General features: G+C 48.7%; 1 protein-coding gene across 1 annotated transcript in view; it reads right to left on the reverse strand.

The window, feature by feature from the left end:
• The window catches only part of LOC137040660 (NLR family CARD domain-containing protein 3-like), a 91995-nt gene that overhangs the window by 36974 nt on the left and 32290 nt on the right, over positions 1-22731 (reverse strand). Inside the window, exons 6-7 of the mRNA XM_067416449.1 lie at positions 20509-20679; positions 4187-4360 (exon numbers count right to left, since the gene is read on the reverse strand). Of these exons, the coding sequence (XP_067272550.1) occupies positions 4187-4360; positions 20509-20679 (345 nt within the window). The remainder of the gene's footprint in view (positions 1-4186; positions 4361-20508; positions 20680-22731) is intronic.

The raw sequence follows: 22731 nt of genomic DNA on the forward strand, positions 1-22731 counted from the left end.
GTCAGACCCGCAGAGAAACGATCTTGGTGGAACTCCAGCACTGAAGCCACCGGGCAGTTAACTGGGTCCACCTCACGTTCCCCGCACCAAGTGGAAAAGACTTTCCACTTGATGCTGTACAGTCTTCTGGTAGATGGAGCCCTGGAGCTGAGTAAGGTCTCTACCACCCCTGCCGACAGGCCAGCCTCTAGGTACCTGGCCCCATCAGGGGCCAGACCCAAAGGTTCCAAATCTCCGGTCGGGGGTGAAATATCGTGCCCGCCGCCTGAGACAGGAGATCCCTCCTCAGAGGAATCTGCCATGGTTGACCTGCCAGCAGAGCTATGATATCTGAGAACCAAACTCGGGTCGGCCAACGGGGCGCCACTAGAAGTAGGCTGACCCCCTGTTGACGAACCCTCTCCAGGACTCCCGGGAGCAGAGCGATCGGGGGAAAGGCGTACAGACGCAGCCTCGGCCACGTCTGCACCATGGCATCCAACCCCAACGGGGCTGGATGCGTGAGAGAAAACCACAGTGGACAGTGGGACGTCTCTCGAGACGCGAACAGATCCACTTCCACTGGGCCGAACCTCTCGCATATGGCCTCCACCACCTGCGAGTGGAGCCGCCACTCCCCGGGCCTCAGCCCCTGCCTTGACAGGATGTCTGCTCCCTGATTTTGAACCCCTGGGACATACATTGCCTTGATGGACAACAGTTTCCCTTGGGACCATAGGAGAATCAGATGCGCCAGTCTGCATAGAGGGCGCGATCTTAACCCTCCCTGGTGATTGAGGTACGCTACGACAGCCGTATTGTCTGTCCGTACCAGGACATGTTGGCCGCGGAGCTCCGGGAAAAAGCTCCTGAGAGCTTTGTAGACCGCCATCATCTCCAGGCAGTTGATGTGCCAGGAGGAATGACGGCCCTCCCACGGGCCCCTCGCAAAGCGGCCGTCCATGACCGCGCCCCAACCAGTGAGGGAGGCGTCTGTTGAAACGGATCTCCGGCAACAGGACGCTCCCAACACTGGCCCTTGGGACAGAAACCAAGGTTTCTTCCATATGACTAGGGAACGAAGGCATCTGCGCGTTACCCTGATCATACGGAAGGGATTCCCTCTGGGGGAAAACCCCTTGGTTTTCAGCCACCACTGGAGGGGTCTCATGTGCAGCAGGCCGAACGGTATCACGTTGGACGCTGCCGCCATGTGCCCCAGCACTCTCTGAAAGCGCTTCACAGTGATGCTGTGGCCTAGCCTTATTCCCGAGACCATCGCCCATACGGTCTCGACTCGCACGGGAGAGACAATTGTGCCCGCATCGTAGTCGAATTCCATACTATCCCTAGGAACGTAATCCTCTGGGATGGCGTCAACACGCTCTTCTTCGTGTTGAGTCTCAGCCCCAAGCACTTTATATGGGTCAGAACGACATCTCGATGCCGAACTGCCATATCGTACGACTGGGCCAATATGAGCCAGTCGTCGATGTAATTCAATACCCGGATGCCCAGAAGCCTCACTGGAGCTAGAGCTGCATCCATGCATTTCGTGAAAGTGCGTGGGGAGAGGGCTAGGCCGAAGGGAAGTATTCGATATTGGTATGCTTCGCCCCCGAAAGCGAACCTCAGATACTTCCTGTGACACGGAAGGATGGGGATATGAAAGTATGCGTCCTTCAAATCTATCGTGACGAACCAGTCCTCGGACTGGATCTGACTCACGATGGTGGGGATCGTGAGCATTTTGAATCTGAACCTCCTTAGAGATCGATTCAAATGCAGCAGATCTAGAATTGGACGTAACCCCCCATCCTTTTTGGGAACTATAAAGTACCGGCTGTAGAACCCGGACTCCCTTTCCAGCGGAGGAACCTGTTCTATGGCTTCCTTCGCCAGTAAGGGTTTTACTTCTAGTTCCATTACTCAAGCCTGCTCTGGTACCACTGCAGTCCAGTTTAACCCCCTGAATTTCGGAGGAGGGTGACCGAACTGCAGTCTGTAACCTCTCTCTACAGTCTGCAGGACCCAAGTAGAAATACTCGGAAGGCATTTCCATGCGCCGAGATAATCTACTAAGGGAACCAGCCTCTCGAGGCTGGCATCGGGTGTTACACGAGGCTCGTCCCCAACCCCCTGAAGCGGCTGACCGGCAGGGAGAAGCTGGGAATGAGTCTCTATGTGCGGACACGCGAGCTGTCCCACCGCAGGTCTTTCCAGAGGCGGATGGGACAGCGTGCGTTCGGAGGAAATCTATGTGGCCCGAAGCGTCATAGACGGCGGGATTACCACATTGATTTCCCCAGGGTGCCTCGAAGAGAACAACCTCGGTTGTCTCTTCGTGGGAGGGACTGCCCTTAGAAGCCCTGCCGTGGCTAGGACTTCTTCCCGGCAGCCTTCCGCGCCTGAAGGACGTTCCTTAGATCGCCCTTAGGAGCGGTTGGCTGCTGGTGAGAGCGCCGCTTCTGTTGCCAGGCTCCCGGAGGAGGGGCTCTAGAGGCGACGCTCTCTTTTTGCATCTGCCGATGCGAGGAGCTGGCAGACGGCTGAGGCTGCCCGCTAGGGCCAGCCTTTCCTGGTTTAGAGCGGCGAGGGAGAAATTGCTGGAAGGCCGCTGACTGCTTCTTCGCCTCCTGGTGTCTGGAGACCACGGCGTTAACCGCGTCCCCAAACAACCCAGAAGGCGAGATTGGGGAGTCAAGGAGAAAAGATCTATCTTTCTCCTTTATCCTCGACAAATTCAGCCAGAGATGTCTCTCCACAGTTACCATGCCAGCTAAGGAGCGGCCAATGGCACGGGCCGTCTCCTTGGTAATGTGGAGAGACAAATCTGCGGCCAGCTCTAAAATGTCCTCTGGAGAGGGACCTTCCCCCTCGTCTAACTCTTTCAGGAGGTCGGCCTGGTAGGCCTGCAGAATGGAAAGAGTGTGCAGGGAACTACCAGCCCGATCAGCCGCCATATAAGCCTTGCCCACCAAAGCCGAGGTGTCACGACATGGCTTGGTGGGCAGCACCGGAGCTTTCAGGGACGATGCCGATTCGGGCGAAAGATAGCTCGCGAGAGCATCTTCCACCCGCGGCATTGCCCCGTAGCCCGCCTCGCGTGCCCCCAGGACATTGGAATAATCCAACACTGGGGGATTGGAAACACGCGAGGAGTAGGGCTTCTTCCACGATCTGCACACCTCAGCGTGCAGATCTGGGAAGAAAGGTAAGCCCCGGCGCGGTGTTTGGACCCGGTGCAAAAGAAACCGGTCGTCCAGCCTGCTGGGTGGCTGGACTTCCTGCGTTTCTTGTGGCCAATCGATCTTTAATTTGGCCACCGCCCGGGTCAACACCTCAACCAGCTCCTCATGGGCGGGTGGATGAAACGTGCAGAGTCCCGCTTCATCCCCCGCCTCGATGCCCGCGCCCTCCGGCTCCTCAGAACCGGAGAGAACGAGCATCTGACCCTCCACCCCGGGGGAAGATGCCGCAGAGCGGGCTTCCACACGGGGAGGAAGATCATCAGAACTGTCAGAGGAGGATTGGGAAGGTGCCGCAGCAGTCCCAAAACCCTCTGACAAGTCCCGCTGTGAGCCCCATGATCTGCGACGCCGAGCCGCCTCAGCGACCGCGGGTCCAGAACCACGGGGCTCACGAGGCTGGCCGGTCTCATCGAACACGGCCAGCCGAGAGCGGAGCAGTCTGAGTGTCAGCCGCTCGCAATGCTCACAGGCGGCTCCCTCGAGAACCGCCCGAGCGTGCTGAGCACCCAGACACTGCACACAAAGCATGTGTGTATCCGAGCCCGAGATGTAACGAGGGCAAGGATGCACACACTGCTTGTACTCTCTTTCCATCATTCACACTTTTTAAACTAGTCACACACACAACTCAATCGCAACTGGACAGAACAACAGTAAATAGACAGACAATGTAACAGAGAGCGCCTGCTGAAGAGCAAAGACTGCCGCCATTATGCGCCGGCTCCCCTTTTATACTTCCGGGTACGCCGTCACAATGACGTCATCACGCACGCCAATCGGATTGGTCTAGTTTCTATTCAGACTTCAGAGCCGCTGATGCTTAGGGAGCATCCCCATTTCGTCGTTCCGACGCAGTGTGAAGTTCCCTCGATAAAGGGAACTCTTTATTCTGTAGAGTTATATCATCTTCATAAATGTAGTGTGAACTCAGACTATAGAGATATTGAGTTCTTCACCTCAATCTCTCCAGTTTACAGTGTGAATCCTTCAGTGCGTCACATAAGGGCTTCACTCCAGAGTCTCCTAGTTTATTCCCGCTCAGGTCCAGATCTCTCAGGTGTGATGGGTTTGATTTCAGAGCTGAAGTCAGGATGAGACACCGTTCCTCTGTAATTCTGCAATCACTCAGACTGAAGACAGAAAGAGAAAAGACAATGAGTCAGATCTGAGATGATGATCTTATTAAAGACATACAGTGGTCATATAGTCTATAGTTCCCATAATCTGCTTGTAATCGAGTCTCTAGTTCTGTGAGCTGGAAACTGAAGACAGAAAGAGAAAAGACAATGACTCAGATCTGAGATGATCAAACTGAGCTTTTAAAGGATTTTTCAGACAGTCATTCATCAGCACATCATCTGAAAGTCATATTTGTAATTCTCGATTTTTCATCTCAGAAGTGTCATAAAGTTCTAGTTTACACAGGCACTGCCAACACACATTTCCATACAATCAACTTGTAAAAGTGCATGAACCGTTATATGACCCTTTAAATAATAAGGTGAAATGACCATTTAGTCAATAAATATATTTCATAAGAACAAGCCTATAACATAGCAGGCACTTTTAATGGGTTCTATTACAAATCATTTATATATTGTGACAAGTCTCCCGAGCTCTCATCAGCGTCGCCCTGGCAATTGATGGAAAACACCTGCACACGATCAGCACGGGCCGGATCGTCACAGCTGCAGGCCATCAGGCCTGGGCTTAAAAGCCTTGACTCTGGGACACCAGTTTGAGCACGATCTCCATGCAGCACTACGCTAACCTGTCTCTCTCTCTCTCACCCAGACTGCAGCCTGTGACGCTCCGGCCACCTCGCCGCACCCACGTCACCGCTAGCACCAGGGCACCCGGAAGAAGGACATTCACAGCGCACCTGCACCTAAACACATCACGTTTGTCAAAGTTCATACCAATAAATCCACCCTCTGGGGGCTTTGCACCAATTTCATTGTTGCGTGATCCTTCACCCTGCCACACTGGTGGAGAATGCGGGCAAGAGCGTGAAGGATCACCAACCACCCCCTGAACACTGACATTGTTTTTTTTCTCACCCACGCAGTCAACCGGATCGGAGAAAAAGGCGGCGCTCCTCCCCCATCATGGAAGACCTGCTAAAATGCCTTACCGAAGTGAGTCTGCGGCAGCAACAGATCACCGAGCATCTGGCGGTCCGCCAGCAAAAAGTTGAAGAGGAAGTCGCCGCTCTCCGCCTTGCCCCTGCCCAGCACGTTCCGCTGCCTGATCCGCGCGTCCGCGCCACCCAGAGACTGCCAAAGTTAACCGGCCATGACGACATCGAGCTGTTCTTGCAGCTATTTGAGACCACGGCGGTTCGGGAGAACTGGGACCGGAGCGAATGGGCGCGGCTGCTGGGACCCCTGCTGACCGGTGAGGCACAACAGGCCTACTTTTCATTGCCCACTGAAAGGGCTGACAATTATGATGCATTAAAGAAAGAAATCCTCGGACGCCTCGGGCTGTCATCCATTTCAGCAGCCCAATTGTTTCACGACTGGGAGTACAAGCCTCGTCGCCCAGCCCGCGCCCAGGCCGCTGAACTCTCCAGACTGTCCCGACACTGGCTGCTAGAAGGAACAACCACCGCGGGTCAGGTAGCGGAGCGTGTCACGATCGACCGTCTGCTCCGAGCTCTCCCGCCGCCCACGAGGAGGGCGGTGGGAATGACGAATCCAACCTCCATCAGCGAGCTCGTCGAAGCCATCGAGTTGGCGGAGGCGGCGATGCACCGCGACCCTGGGGAGCGAGCGCCGTTTTTCCCCCGGAGGGTGGTCCAGGAGCGACGCGCGCCGGAAGGTACCCAGCGCGCAGTACACAGGCCTGCAGCTCCCGGCCCAATCGACGAGCCGATGCCCACGGAGGAACCGGTCCCACCGGTACGTGCATGGTTGGCGGGCTGTGTCGTCCATCAGGAGCCGCCCCGCGGAGCCCCGCGATCGGAGGTGAAACTCAATGGGCGGCCAGTTCTGGCCCTTCTCGACTCGGGGAGCTCGGTCAGTCTCGTCCAGGCCGCCATCCTACCGCCCCAGAAGAACTCCAAAACCCAACTTCCGATCACCTGTGTACACGGCGACACTCGTCATGTCCCGACCCGCCGAGTGACGATCTCCGCTGGCCCGGGCACCTAGCCGTTGGAAGTGGGAATTGTGAAGGACCTTCCCGTGGCCGTACTCCTGGGACGGGACTGGCCGGGCTTTGAAGAACTGCTTCAGACCTCCGTCCAGCCAGCCAGCCAGCCAGGCCGGGAGCCGCCCCCGAGAGCAGCGCGGTCGGAGAAGGAGGACGACCCAGGCCGCTCTGTTGGCATCGGACAGCGGGAGAGATGGTGAGTCCCCCTCCCAAACTCCTAATGTCTTTCTTGATGTGTTCCAACAGGTCCAGGGAGGGGGCTCCTTCGCGAAGGCCCAGCTGGAAGATGACCGCCTCAAGAACTGCTGGACTCAGGTCCGGGCAGTCGACGGCCAGGACCATCATCCAGCGCCCCATCCTCTCCCGCATTTCATCGTTCGGAACGGCCTGTTGTACTGTGTCACCCAGCGAAGGGGGGAGGTCAAAGAGCTCCTCGTGGTGCCGAGGACCAAGACAGAAATGGTCATGGAACTCGCCCACGGCCATCCAATGGCCGGTCACCTGGGAGTCGCCAACACCATCCAGCGGATCCGGGACCGGTTCCACTGGCCAGGCTTGGATGGGGAAGTGAAGCGTTTCTGTCAGGCCTGTCCAACCTGCCAACGGACCGCACCACGAGCGCCTCCCCCCAGCCCGCTCATTCCGCTTCCCATCATCGGGGTACCTTTCGAGCGAATCGGAATGGACCTGGTGGGGCCGTTGCCTAAGTCTGCCCGGGGACACGAGCACATCCTGGTGATCGTCGATTACGCCACCCGGTATCCAGAGGCAGTTCCCCTGAGGAAGGCCACGGCCAAAAACATCGCCCAAGAGCTCTTCCTCCTCTGCACCCGAGTCGGCATCCCAGCGGAGATACTGACGGACCAAGGGACCCCCTTCATGTCTCGGCTGATGGCGGACCTCTGCCGGCTGCTGCAGGTAAAACAACTCCGCACCACGGTCTACCACCCGCAGACGGACGGCCTCGTCGAACGGTTCAATCAGACCTTGAAGCAGATGCTCCGGCGTGTGGCAGCGGAAGACAAGAGAGACTGGGACCTGATGCTCCCATACGTCCTGTTTGGCATCAGGGAGGTGCCTCAAGCGTCCACGGGATTCACCCCATTCGAGTTGCTCTTTGGCCGTCAGCCGAGGGGTCTTCTGGACGTGGCCCGTGAGGCCTGGGAACAGCAGCAGCCAGCACCTCTCCGCTCCGCCATTGAACATGTGAGAGAGATGCGTGAGCGGATCGAGAAGGTCATGCCATTAGTCCGGGAACACCTCACCAAGGCGCAGCAGTCCCAACAACAACGGTACGACCGGGCGGCCCAGCCACGAGAGTTTCAGCCAGGGGATCGAGTCCTGGTGCTGGTCCCCACCTCCACGTGCAAGTTCCTCGCGACCTGGCAAGGTCCGTTCACCGTCGTGGAACGAGTGGGGCCCGTCAACTATCGGCTGCGCCAGCCGGGTCGCCGGCGAGAAGAGCAGCTATATCACGTTAACCTGCTGAAGAGGTGGGTGGGGACCCGAGAACAGCTCGCCGCGTTGGCTTCCGTCGATCCCCTGGTTGTAGACGTCGGGGACCACCTGGCGGCCGCCCAGAAGACGGAGTTGAACCATCTGGTCCGTCAGTTCTCTGATGTGTTCTCCACCCGTCCCGGGCAGACCAACGTCATCCAGCACGACATCCGAACGCCACCAGGGGTCATTGTGAGGCAGCGGCCCTATCGGGTCCCAGAGGCTTGGAGACAGGCCATCGAGGATGAAATTTGTGAGATGCTCAAGTTAGGGGTAATCGAACCATCCCGCAGCGCCTGGTCCAGCCCAATCGTCATGGTACCGAAGCCGGATGGCACCCTCCGGTTCTGTAATGACTTCCGCCGGCTCAACGAGGTCTCGGAGTTCGATGGCTACCCGATGCCCCGTGTCGACGAGCTACTGGAACGTCTGGGGAGGGCCCGGTACATCACGACACTCGACCTCACCAAAGGATACTGGCAAGTCCCCCTCACGAACTCCGCTAAGGAGAAAACGGCGTTCTCTACTCCAAGTGGGCACTGGCAATACCGGACCCTCCCCTTCGGCCTCCACGGGGCACCGGCGACGTTCCAGAGGATGATGGACATCCTCCTGCGTCCTCACCAAGCCTACGCCGCTGCCTACCTTGACGACGTGGTCATCCACTCCGAGACCTGGCAGGACCACCTGGAGCGGCTCCGGAGGGTGCTCCTGGAACTCTGGCGGGCTGGGCTGACCGCCAACCCCCGGAAATGTCATCTGGCCCTCGCCGAGGCTCAGTACCTGGGGTTCCGGGTGGGTAGAGGGCTGATCCAGCCACAACAAAGAAAGGTTGACGCCATCCTGACAGCGCCCCGCCCGGAGACCAAGACCCAGGTACGAGCCTTTTTGGGGTTGGCGGGCTACTATCGCTGTTTTATCCCTAACATCTCCTCCTTAGCATCTCCCCTGACAGACCTGACCAGGAAGAGGCAGCCGGAGAAGGTGAAGTGGGATGACGCGCTGGATAAGACCTTCCGGGCCATCAAGACCTCGCTGACCACGGAACCGGTCTTGAGGGCGCCCGATTTCAACTGCCCCTTCCTGCTGCAGACGGACGCCTCCGACACGGGCCTCGGAGCGGTCCTCTCCCAAGTCCAGGAGGGTGAGGAGCACCCCGTCACCTACATCAGCCGTAAGCTGACCCCAGCCGAAACCAGGTATGCAGCGGTGGAGAAGGAAGCCCTGGCCATTAAGTGGGCGGTCCTGGAGCTCCGCTACTACCTGCTGGGACGCCGCTTCACTCTGATGACGGATCACGCCCCGCTTCAGTGGATGGCCTGCGCTAAGGACACCAACGCCAGAGTGACGCGGTGGTTCCTAGCGCTCCAGGACTTCCACTTCACAGTGGAACATCGGGCCGGGACGGCCAACTCCAACGCCGACGGACTCTCCAGGCTGTGGTCAGCTTACGCAGGTCTGTCAGGGCGCACTCCCCGCCCACCCCTATGTTCCCCAATATATGCCACTAACTGTCATTACAGGACCAGCGCGACGCTTACGGGGGGGGGGGGGGGGGGCAGGGGGGGTTGTGTGTGACAAGTCTCCCGAGCTCTCATCAGCGTCGCCCTGGCAATTGATTGAAAACACCTGCACACAATCAGCACGGGCCGGATCGTCACAGCTGCAGGCCATCAGGCCCGGGCTTAAAAGCCTTGACTCTGGGACACCAGTTTGAGCACGATCTCCATGCAGCACTACGCTAACCTGTCTCTCTCTCTCTCACCCAGACTGCAGCCTGTGACGCTCCGGCCACCTCGCCACACCCACGTCACCGCTAGCACCAGGGCACCCGGAAGAAGGACATTCACAGCGCACCTGCACCTAAACACATCACGTTTGTCAAAGTTCATACCAATAAATCCACCCTCTGGGGGCTTTGCACCAATTTCATTGTTGCGTGATCCTTCACCCTGCCACAATATATTTTAAATACCCCAAACAGCTGCATTACAAGATGGAAATATAGACCAGAAAGGATATTTAAACTTGCTCTGCCCTTACGTCAGGACTCACTGCGGGGTCTTTCCTGCTCTTAACGCCGAATGAGCTCTTAAAGATCTCATGCTCATCAAGATCAACACGTTCTCATGAAATGTGCATCTATAACACGAGTTGTATTTATCGTAAGATTTATACGGCAAAATGATGTGCAAATGATACGCATTGTCAACTAGGATTAGTGGATTATGAGCCAGCATCATGAGCAGACAGCGCGCCAGAATCCGGTTCTCTTTCACGCCTGAACAAACTATAACACACAGGAAGAATTATGCCAAAATGTCCGTTTTGTCAAGTATTCTCACTGGAAATAACGTCTTAAATGAACTTAAAGACTTGTGAGGAGATGGGATGCGTGAGACAGCGCGTCAGTTCTGCAGCGGTAGATCTTAAAGCGACAGCAGCCATTAATGTTAATCACTCACTGCTGGAGAACTGGAGAACTTTTGTAGTTTTAATAAGGATTCATCTATATTTAATTCATAATTTATGCAGTGCAGACTGTTAACTTTATACTGTAATTAAAGTAAATTAATTATTTATTAATTAATAAAGTAATTATTCAATGTCTGTACCTGTTAGACAGGAAGTGCACAGGTAAATATGACATGGGTTTATGAGAGGATTGTTTTAAGTTGAAGTTTGAAGCCGAATAAATGTTCAAAAGCTTTCAGTTACACTGTAATGTTAAATCACTATAATGAATGTTTAAAGTGTGTGTGTGTGTGTGTGTGTGGGTGTGTGTGTGTGTGTGTGCCGTTGTAACTGCCATCGTTAATGCAGCAGAGAAACTATGCTTTAGACATTATTACTGAACATGTGCTTAGTTGCAGCACTTAGACTGGCATTTAAACGAGCCCTGTCAAGCGGCCGCATTTACAAACAACAGCGGCAAACATATGACCCAGTCCCACAAACACCATCACTGGCTGGCGAGGATGTCCAATTTGACTTTAACAACTATGTGCGCCAACTTGAATGTTAGGAATGGAACAAGTTTGAGATCTATGAGAGACACTTCAGAAAGTCATTGGAGACTAAACTACTCCAAGAAAGAGCTTACTGTGCCTGCTCGGGTGACCTGGCGAAATGGAGTAAAGTTGCGTCCATACTTTTCGGCGTTGTTTTCAGAAACGTAGTGTTTCGTGCGAGGCGTGCTGGTGGGAAGGAGTTTGGATTACCGCTCCTGAAATATGTGTCACGCATCCTAAAGAAGTTCCCCTTGAGCGATAAACATGCAGTGGAATTAACATCGGCCTCCATTACTTCTGGATTGAGAAACAGCTGATCTTCGTGAGAGACGTCATCCAGCCGTCGCTCAGCAGAAGGGGAGCTGAGGAGCGCCGCGGGCAGCCGAGGACGGTAAGCAGAGAAAAACTAGCACACCTATGGCAGCACCGCAGGTCCAAAGCTATTGAGATTATTCTCAATCATAGCACATTTCCTTCCCCTCCACCTACTATTAATGATATCAGTAACGTGCATAAGTATTATATGGACAAATGTCAATCACTCCCGTCTCATACATTGGCCACGCCCCCCTGGTCCATCAACATAGAGACAACTGCTCCAGTCCATTATCCATCCACTGCTCATTTTACTATTGATGAAATAGACAAAGTTCTTCCAAATAACAAAGCCTGTGGATATGATGGGATAAAATATGAGACCCTGAAAGCCACAAAATCCTGGTCTTCCCATATACTCACATGTATATTTAACACCTGTCTGATTAATGGGAAAGTGCCAGACTCATGGAAGGGGGCCTTGTCTATAGAATTCCAAAGAAAGACAATACCCCAAGTGATCATCTACATGGAGAGACATATCTCTCCTGCCCACTGTTTACAAGGTCTTCATGAAATGCCTGCTGGCCCGAATCCTCCCATGGCTTGTGGATGCAGGCATCCTCTCATCCAAACAGAAAGCCTACATAGACAACCCTGTTGAACGAACATGTGTTCTGCCTGAAAACTGGAATTGACGATTTTAAACATGAATCATGTAAATTCTATACTGTATTCTTGGACTTTAGAGATGCCTTTGGGACATTATCCCACAAATTGTTGCTTAATGCATTAGAGGAAATCCATCTACCTCAGCCCTTTGTGGACCTCATAACAGATGTGTATAAGGGATCTTTTTTTACAAGTTATCTGTGGTAAACAACTCACAGAGCTGATAACTCTTAAGGTGGGGATTAAGACAGGCTGCCCCTGGAGTGCTGTCAACTTCATCCTGGCCATCAACCAGTGGATGAAGTGGATCTGTCAGTGCGCACCACCACACACTCGATCCCCAAACCCTGTCCAGGGGTACGCTGATGATGTCCAGGTGTCCTCCAGAGACGAGAAGATCATTCAAAACATCCTGTCCAGAACAGATGAATTCCTACAGTGGTCTAAGCTGGAGGTGAAGCACACCAAATGTGCAGCATTCTACGAGCGGCGAAGCGGTGGAAACCGCTGGTACAAATCTAAATCTGACAAACCCCCCTCCTTCACATTAATGGGACAGCCCATCAGAGTCTACTCTCGTCATGAAACATACACCTACCTTGGCCATAAGTTCAACATTGCAGGTGAGTGGGGTGAACAGGTGCAGTTATCCTGTGCCTTTAAGGACAGGCTCGATCTGATTGACTCCTCCCCCTTACCTGTAGTCATGAAACTGCAGGCCATTAGAGAAGGGGCTCTGGCAAAGATACAACATCTCTTTGCAAACATTCATATTCCACAAAATGTTCTACGGGACATGAATAATAAAAGAGTTGAGGCCGTCAGGAAATGGCTGGGACTGAATATTCATTCCACCAGAGACATAATTTTCCTCAAACTAAAGGAAGGGGGTCTGGGGGTCCCAAATGTGGAATGGACCTATTCCACTATAAGGTTAGCACACCTCATCAGCATGCTCAACAGTGATGATGCTGCAGTCAGAGAGCTAGCCAGAGCTTCCCTCTTACTGGACCTTTGGAAGAGAAAGGTCCCTTTGGCCACAGGTAACCAGGACAGCTTCCTAGGCTTCAGGAGGAAAGGCAACGCCAAACTGGACACACACGCTGCAGGCTTTGGAGTTCGCTCAGACTGGCCAGACCTGAACGATCTGTGTAACAGACTGGCAATTACATTACAGTGGACAGAAAGCGACTCTCACACTACACCTGAGGCGTCTGACGCAGTGGTCACAGACACATCTATTACTGTGGAGACCTCAGTCTGTCATAATGAGACACAACACACACTACAGATCCTCTCACACTACACCTGAGGTGTCTGACGCAGTGGTCACAGACACATCTATTACTGTGGAGACCTCAGTCTGTCATAATGAGACACAACACACACTACAGATCCTCTCACACTACACCTGAGGCGTCTGACGCAGTGGTCACACACACATCTATTACTGTGGAGACCTCAGTCTGTCATAATGAGACACAACACACACTACAGATCCTCTCACACTACACCTGAGGTGTCTGACGCAGTGGTCACAGACACATCTATTACTGTGGAGACCTCAGTCTGTCATAATGAGACACAACACACACTACAGATCCTCTCACACTACACCTGAGGTGTCTGACGCAGTGGACACAGACACATCTATTACTGTGGAGACCTCAGTCTGTCATAATGAGACACAACACACACTACAGATCCTCACACACTACACCTGAGGTGTCTGACGCAGTGGTCACAGACACATCTATTACTGTGGAGACCTCAGTCTGTCATAATGAGACACAACACACACTACAGATCCTCTCACACTACACCTGAGGTGTCTGACGCAGTGGTCACAGACACATCTATTACTGTGGAGACCTCAGTCTGTCATAATGAGACACAACACACACTACAGATCCTCTCACACTACACCTGAGGCGTCTGACGCAGTGGTCACAGACACATCTATTACTGTGGAGACCTCAGTCTGTCATAATGAGACACAACACACACTACAGATCCTCTCACACTACACCTGAGGTGTCTGACGCAGTGGTCACAGACACATCTACAAATAACACTGGACTGGACTGAGAATGCAGGGAAAGTTGGCATGTCTTGACTTTGCTGACCACTCTTACTCTCACTCTATGTAAAGAAATGCTGCAATAGGAGAGGATATTCTCTGCTTCACTATTAAGGCCAGACTACAGGTGCTGCCAACCAGAGACAATCTAGCATTATGGTCCCTCAAAATCACCAGCCACACTGGATAATGCTTTCTAACTCTGATCACCTTGAATCAATTGCTCATATTGTGAATGGATGTAATAAGTACAAGGGACTATATACAGCATGCCATGACCGTATCGTTGATCTCATTGCAAGTTCTGTTCAGGACATATTTCCAAAAAATATGCCTATGTATAAACATTCACGAGTAATCCCAGTCTGGTCCAACAGCTCTGAGGATGTGTTCTGAACATCCCTAACAGCCCTGATGTTGTGTTGGTGGATATAGACAGAAAGCAGGTGTTAGTCCTTGAAGTAGGTTGTGTTTATGATTTGTATATGGACATAGCCTTTTTTTTTTTTTTTTTTTTTTATTATCTTTTTATTGGTTTTGATATTTAACATATGAAAGTAAAATGGAATAGACAAATAAAGAAAACAAAAACAATATAACAACATTAGATACAGTTAGTAACAGATGACAGAAAAATTTAAATCCTACCCACATGGGTATACAAATAAACTAACTGTAGAAATTCCTTAAAATAAAATGAGACAAATAAATAAATAAATAATGGGAAAAATAAGAATTATACAAATAAAAAAAATAAAAAATAAAAAATAAAAATAGTAGAAAGGACACGAAGAGGAGTACAGTTCCAACTATAGGCATATGTATGGTCAGCAGTTTTTAAAGAGTTTTGATCTGTGTTGTGGCAAGAGGGTCAGAGGTCCATAAGAGGCCCCCATATTGTCCGGAAGACATCAGCCTTGTCTCTCAAGAAGTAGGTTCGTTGTTCCATACGTAATGTATCGTTTAAAATTTGTTTAAACAAATCAAATGTTGGCGGCCTTTGCTGGTTCCAGTTAAGCAAGATGCATTTTTTTGCTATATATGATATTATACCAATTCTTTTTACAGATATAGGATCAAGTGTCTTATCTGGTTCCGTACCAAAAAGATATTGTATAGGCATAATGTCTAAAGGAGTTTTCAAAATTTTAGCTGTCAAATCATGTACCTCTTTCCAAAAATATTTAAGTTTTCTACATTCCCAGAAGGTGTGCATGATTGATCCAGTATATGTTTTGCATCGCCGACATCTAGGTGACACATTGGGATACATTTTGCTCAGGCGTAGTGGGGTGAGATACATCCTGTGCATAAACTTGTAGTTCTGTTCTGTAATTTTGTTGCAGGATAATGAAATAAAGACATTGTTACATATAGTCCCCCACTGATTTACATCAAAGCTGCACCCAAGGTCCCTCTGCCACACATTTTTGAGTGAGGCCAGAGAAGAGTCATGGTGTTCTGACAGTGCATGATATATGACAGAGATTTTCCCTTTTAGTGTTATTGAATTCATCAAAATCTCCTCTATCCTGGTCCGTTCCAGTGATAGACATCCTGTCTTTTCAGATGTGGTTATCAAATGCCGGATTTGCAAATATTTGTAAAAATCTTGTCTTGGAATCTTATACTCTGAGATTAAATTTGAAAAGGACTTGAGGGAGCAGTTAGTGAATTAATGTTGGAACTGGTGTATACCGTGTTCTTTCCATTTTCTAAATAGAGATTTTCGAAAAGCGGGCGGCAGATCAGGATTGGAGGACAAAGGGGCTAGACTAGAAATTTTTGCGAAGAGACCACAAAACCTCTTTGCATCTTGCCAGGCCCTAAGCACATTATAAACAACATAAGTTCTTGCCACTGAATGTAATTTGCTTATGTTGTTAATGAAAGGCAAAGAGGTCAGAGGCGTAGGAATGCAAAGGTCTTCTTCAATATCTGTCCAGTGGGCAGTTCTGCATTCGTGTATCCAGCTAATCATACCCTTTATCTGAGCGGCCCAATAGTATAGCTGAAAATCAGGGAGACCCAGTCCGCCTTTTTCTTTGGTTCTGGTTAACGTTTTAAAAGATATTCTGGGTGCTGAATTCTTCCAAATAAATGAACTAATTAATTTGTTTACAGGCTTAAAAAAATCTTTATTAAGGTAGCAGGGTAGTGATTGGAATAAAAAACTGAGCCGTGGTAGTATATTCATTTTTATCACGTTTATTCTTCCAAGAAGAGAAATAGGAAGCAGGTTCCAGTGTTCCAGATCTTCCTTTATCTTTTTAAGAAGTGGGGGGTAATTTAGGTGATATAAATCTTTGAGCTTGGGAGATTTGTTCACCCCGAGATATTTAAATCCATTCTGAGCCCATGTAAAAGGGGAAATGCTCTTTAACTTACTGGAAACTGACATATTCAGAGAAAGGGCATTAGACTTGGCTAAATTAATCCTATATCCTGATAGCTTCCCAAATTTATTTATTAGATCAAGCACTATTGGGACTGTGTTTTCTGGGTTTGACAGATACAAAATTATGTCGTCCGCGTACAAGGAGATTTTATTTTTCATTTTTCCAGTGTTGACTCCTGTGATCTCTTTACTAGTTCGTATGGCTTCTGCCAGCGGCTCGATAGCTAAATTAAATAAGAGAGGGGACAGAGGGCATCCCTGGCGACAGCCCCTATGCAGGCTCAGAAAGATAGCCGTTTACACATATTTGTGCCTGTGGGTTACTATACATAGATTTTATCCACCCAATGCATCTATCGCCGAAGTTGAGTTATTTCAATACCGAGAATAGGTATGGCCACTCAACTCTGTCAAACGCTTTTTCTGCGTCCAAGGATATTACTAACGCTGGCTGATTGTGCAGGGCCGAGTAGTCAATCACATTTAGTAACCTCCGAATGTTGTCAGAGGCGTTTCTGGCCTTAGTGAAGCCAGTTTGATCTGGATTGATAAGATGGGGCATTAAATCTTCTAGTCTACGGGCGAATAATTTATATATTATCTTAAAGTCGACAGGGAGCAGTGAAATTGGTCGAAAAGTGGAACATTCAGCAGCATCTTTATTTTTCTTGTGTATCAATGAAATTACAGCTGTATTCATTGTTTCTGGAAGAATTCCATTTTGGACAAAATCCGCAATCATGGGCATAAACAAAGGCTCAATTTGAGGCCAGAAGGTCTTATAAAATTCGACAGGGTATCTGTCTAGGCCTGGCGATTTTCCAGAAGGGAGTGACAAAATTGCTTGAAGCACCTCCTCTGGAGTAAAAGACGAGTTCAGCTGCTCCCGGTCTTCTTCTGACAATGAGGGTAGAGATATATTATTTAGAAACAAATTAATGTTTTCCAGAGAGGGACTTTCTGATGTGTACAACTGTGTATAGAAGCTATGAAAAGAGGATTTCATAGATTGCATGTCATATTTAAGTTGCCCTGATGGGTTACGTATACATTTTATTGTGCGATCTGCCTGCTCTCTTTTAAGCTGATAGGCTAAAAGCCTGCTTGGTTTGTTACCATATTCATGGTAATGGTAATGTAAAAAATAGAGTGAAGTTAACGTCCAATCTGTCTCTGTGTTGTTAAACGTATTTTTCGTCACAGACGGTTCACTTGGGAGCATGAAATAAAATTTAGGAAGTGTTCGTATGTAACGTTAACAATCATATTTCCCCCGTTTTGACAGCAGTTGAGTCAAATCGAACCTGATCGACCATGTAGTTTATCCGGCACCGGTGTTACGGTAGAATTCCTCAGCCTCGCGCGGTGATAAGAGTAGCTTGATCTTCTCGTTGTGTAGCACCCTTAGTTTGCACGGATAGTGAAAGCCACGGAAGGTCCCCCTCTCAATAAACAGCTTCTTAACATCATTGAACTCACGTCTCAGTCGGATCGTTTCTGGTGAAAGATCCTGAGCGAAGAACAGTTTAGATCCATCGTGGAAGATCTCTCGCTGTCTCGCGGAGTGCAAAACAAGGTCCTTATCTTGAAACTTGAGAAAACGAATGAGCACCGCTCTGTTCTGGTTAGGGTTTGCAGGCGCCAGCGTGCGGTGAACCCTTTCCAAGATGAAAGTTTTCTCAGGCCCGAGTTCCAACCATTGAGGAAGCATATCATGCATAAAGTCCAGTAAGGGACGTCTGCCTTCAGCTCACTCTTTGAGACCGAACACCCGGACATTCTTTCTTCTCCCACGATTTTCTAGATCATCCGTCTTGTTTTCTAACTGTGCAATCCGTTTTGCCGCCGAAACTAGTGCGGATTCCGTTCTGTCAATCTTGTCCTCCATTGCAGCGATACGGGTCTCGGTTTCGTCTATGCGTTTCTCATTAGCCTTCACATCTTGCTTAATATGAGATAAGTTACTCTCCAAAGCTGAAATGGAGCTTGCCATTACGCCCAGACGGTTGTTTATGCCGTCTAGCTTTGATCCGAATTCTGATCGCAGCGCTTTTAGCTCGGTTAGTACCTCGCCCATCTCCGTCATGCTGCTAGCATCCACGTTCTCGGTAGACGATGCAGTTTTCGCACTTCGAGTACTTGTTTTACGTGATTTCGAAAAGATGTCGCACTCCTTAACTGAGAGGGGTTTCGACATAATCAAGAACGAGTTAAAAGATCAGGTTTGTAAAAGTTTGGGGTAGTTTATGTGCGAAGTTGTAGAGAGCTCTCACCCTACGCAGCCATCTTCGTCGAGGTCACGTGCGCCCCCTCGACATAGCCTTTTTGAAAAAAATGACTTAATACCAACCCCTCCTTGCTAAGATCAGTGACCTGGGCTATGCATGTAAGTTTGCGGTATTGATATTTGGCAGCCTGGGACATGTGCACAAACTGACTGTTAGTGGATTAAGACTAGCAGGGCTACCAAAAGGACAGTCTAAACAGCTGGCCAAACCCTGCTCTATATCAGCTGTGATAGGCTGTCTTCTGTGTGGCGTAAGCGATGTTTTATGTACCCTTAATGTCAAAGCTGTGCTACCTCTGAGAATATTTGAATCCTTTCTGTAAGAAATTTGATTGGTGGATTCAAATAAAGAAATTAAAATGTGTGTGATACTGGCCTTTAAAAAAAAGATGATTCATAAAAAGATGGCATTGAACAAATCTTTAAAATATACTGTTTTTATGTTTTTTTTCTACATTAATTTGGTGATTTACTGTGAAATTATTACATCATAAAATAAATAAAAACAAATAAACACTTGTTTTTAATTGTGATTAATCAGAAAAAGTTGTCGTCCTGTAACTTCATAACCACTTGCTTGATTAATGAAAATTAGGGTTCATTTTAAAGCTTAGAAGTGATGGCTTTACAGTGAATATAATGAATATGATTAACTCTTAACAACTGCTTTTAAATGTGCTGTAAGTGACAAGACATGCTTATGTGGTGGGACATGTTTTCTTCTGCGGTTGTATAAAACGGACTGTACAGTGTTCATCTAGGTGTCGGGTATAATGCACACCTTTTGGATTTTTGATATTTAATAAAAAACTGTCAAACATATGAAAATATGGAGATTATTTATTTTACTGGGATACTGTTTGGGCTCATACACAAAATATGCTAGATTTAAATGCATCATAGCTGATACTGATGAGAATATTGCTTGAGAACATATTTATAGAGATGATATTATAGATTATATTTATTTACACTAAATTATTATTTATGCATTATGTGGTGCTATTGACGACGGCCAATATAAGGAAGGAAATCCCACAGAATATAATCTTGCTTTAAAAAGGGCACAGAGCTGCTTGATTTATTTGTTGTTTGTTCATTTTCAAATATAAAAATTGATGAAATGTTTTCAGTGTGTGCATCTGTTCTTTTTGAACACTTTATCTCATTTGAACAAAACCGTGATAATATCGATAACCGTGATAATATTGATAACCGTGATAATATTGATAACCGTGATAATTTGGGTCACTATAACCGTGATAATATTGATAACAGTGATAATATTAATAACCGTGATAATATTGATAACAGTGATAATAATGATAACCGTGATAATATTAATAACCGTGATAATATTGATAATGGTGATAATTTGGGTCACGATAACCGTGATGTTAAATTACCATACCGTTTCATCCCTATTTTATGAGTGTCCTTCCATATATCATTTCTAATAGACATCATGTCAATCATCAATAATAACAAAATAATTCAATAAATTGCATCAGTTTTTCTGAGGTTTTCTCATCTGTGATGTAACAAGAACTTCCAAACATGATCATAATATATTTGTTTCCAAATGTGAAAGGTTTTTAATCAAATGAGACCATGCACTTGCATAGATTTAGTTATTAGCAATTACTTTTAAATATGCCACTTAGACGCTAAATCATTAAAACATGCCTTCAGGGTGTACGTGGTTCATTTTAATACACAAATTATATATTATTGTGTTACTGTGGAAGCTGAACGAAAAACAAAAACTGACTCAAATAAATGAGGAAAATGGCATTATCCACTATTATACCAATAATATTAAGAGTAATGTGGCGTTTTACAGCATTAAACACAATACTCACGTGAGTGTGTTGAGTCGACAGTGTTTATCCTGCAGTAGATCAGAGATCTGATGCACTCGTGTGTCTCCTAGTTCATGTTTACTCAGATCCAGCTCTCTCTGGAGTAACGGGTTTATACCCACAATTCCTCTCACATACTCACAGGCTTCATCTGCAGCAGGACTCACAAACCTACAGAAGGGAAAATTAAGCTAGAATCAGTTTAATTAAACACGGTGTGATGAAAACAGAATTTGTTCTAATGGGAAACACTGAGGAATTGTTTATCTTGAATTGGCTTCTATACAACACATTTTATTAGTGAAATAATATTTCTATAAACAATTCACCTTCATAATGCACAAAACTGAAAAATCAATGCAAAGTTACCCAGAGTCACAAACAACGTGATCATAGAAATACAAATAATAAGCGTGAGTCAAACATTTAAACAAGTTTAAAATGATATTGCTCAAAGCTGAATCATGAATTCAAAATGATCTGAATCGCACACAAAATCATGTTTTCTGCTCTTATTTTCATTTTTTTGTTCTCTTTTCTCCTTTGCTCGTCTCCACATTCTTCGCTTGCGTTTCCAAATGGTGCAGTTCGAGTTTTATGTAAATCAGGGGCGGGTCTAAGCATCACCATTGGTCCACTAGTTCTAGATTGACAGCTCATCCCGTAGCCAATCAATGGAAGAGGGAAGCTGACGTCACCAAGAGACTCACGCCTCAGTTCAGCCAGCTGCTGTTGACTTGAGCAACGAGTATAACGCGCTCTCTATCACTGTATCGGCAAGGAAATACATTATTACTCTCATTCACTCCTATAAGAGGAGAAGATTTGGCTAAACTTGTTAAATCATCAAAATCTAGAGGCAGACAGAGTATACAGCTTCATTACTTAAGTAAAAGAACAGATACCCTTAAGTAAAAGAACAGATACCCTTAAGTAAAATAACAGATACCCTTAAGTAAAAGAACAGATACCCTTAAGTAAAATAACGTCTCGGTTACGTATGTAACCCTCGTTCCCTGAGGAGGGAACGGAGACGTAACGTCAGTGACTGACGAATGGGGGTTTCGCTTAGAAGCCTGTCATCTCCGAGACTAGAAAGTGCCCAATGGCAGTGCCAATGCCATGGGCATGCGAGATTTGCATGCGTAACTCCGCCTACCCACGTGGGTATATAAGGAAGTAGCTGGCATCATCGCATTATGTTTTACCTGCTGAGGAGCCAAGTTGTACTCCGTTCCAGCGGTACAGCGGATGTGGCAACGGGACGTTACGTCTCCGTTCCCTCCTCAGGGAACGAGGGTTACATACGTAACCGAGACGTTCCCTTTCGTTCAGTCACTCCGACGTAACGTCAGTGACTGACGAATGGGGGTCCCAATGCAATAACGCCACTCGGCTGTCTTCCAGTGCCCTGCGCAAGCGTGAGAACCCTGATGCAAGTTAGAACGGTCAAAGGCCTCTACTTAACGCAGGAATACCAAGGTACACTGGGAGGCATATTCCAGGAGGAGATATGCGCCAAGATGCCTACCCGTAGGGAGGACTTAGGGATACACGTATGACCCCGGGGGGCTGCATAAGGAAGATCACTGGGGTACCAGCCGAAGGTGGATTTTTAACCCCAGGAGGTGGCAAGGTTGCCAAGGGAATACACCCGCTCAGGGAGGCTTACGGTGGAAATACACATGTGGGGGTCGCCGGAGGGGAACCATGCACATGGGGCACCTGGCCGGACACGAGTGTCTGGGCTAAGGGCAGACTTACTGGCGTCGGAGTCGTCAGTGCTGGAGGAGCTCAGGGCTCTCGGGGAACTCACCTGAGAAGAATATCGCACGTATCCAGTCCGTGGAGTGGAATGGCGAGCAAGCGAAGACACCTGAGCCAATCCATTACCGGCCACTTGTAGAGGCGAGTACATAGTCGGATACAGGCTCCACTCGGAGGTTATAAAACCTGGCGAATGTTTTTGGTGTCGCCCAGCCTGCAGCTCTGCAGATGTCTGTCAGCGGAGCGCCACGTGCTAAAGCCCAAGAGGAGGCCACACTCAGGGTGGAATGGGCCCTGACCCCAAGGGGACATGGGCGTCCCTGCTGCTGGTAAGCCAAAACAATGGTGTCCACTATCCAGTGAGACAGCCTTTGCTTAGAGAGAGCCTTCCCTTTCAGCTTCCCACCATAACAGACAAAGAGCTGGTCTGAGGTCCTGAAACACTGCGTCCTGTCT

The sequence above is a fragment of the Pseudorasbora parva genome, chromosome 14 (assembly GCF_024679245.1).
Source record: "Pseudorasbora parva isolate DD20220531a chromosome 14, ASM2467924v1, whole genome shotgun sequence".
Lineage (NCBI taxonomy): Eukaryota > Metazoa > Chordata > Actinopteri > Cypriniformes > Gobionidae > Pseudorasbora > Pseudorasbora parva.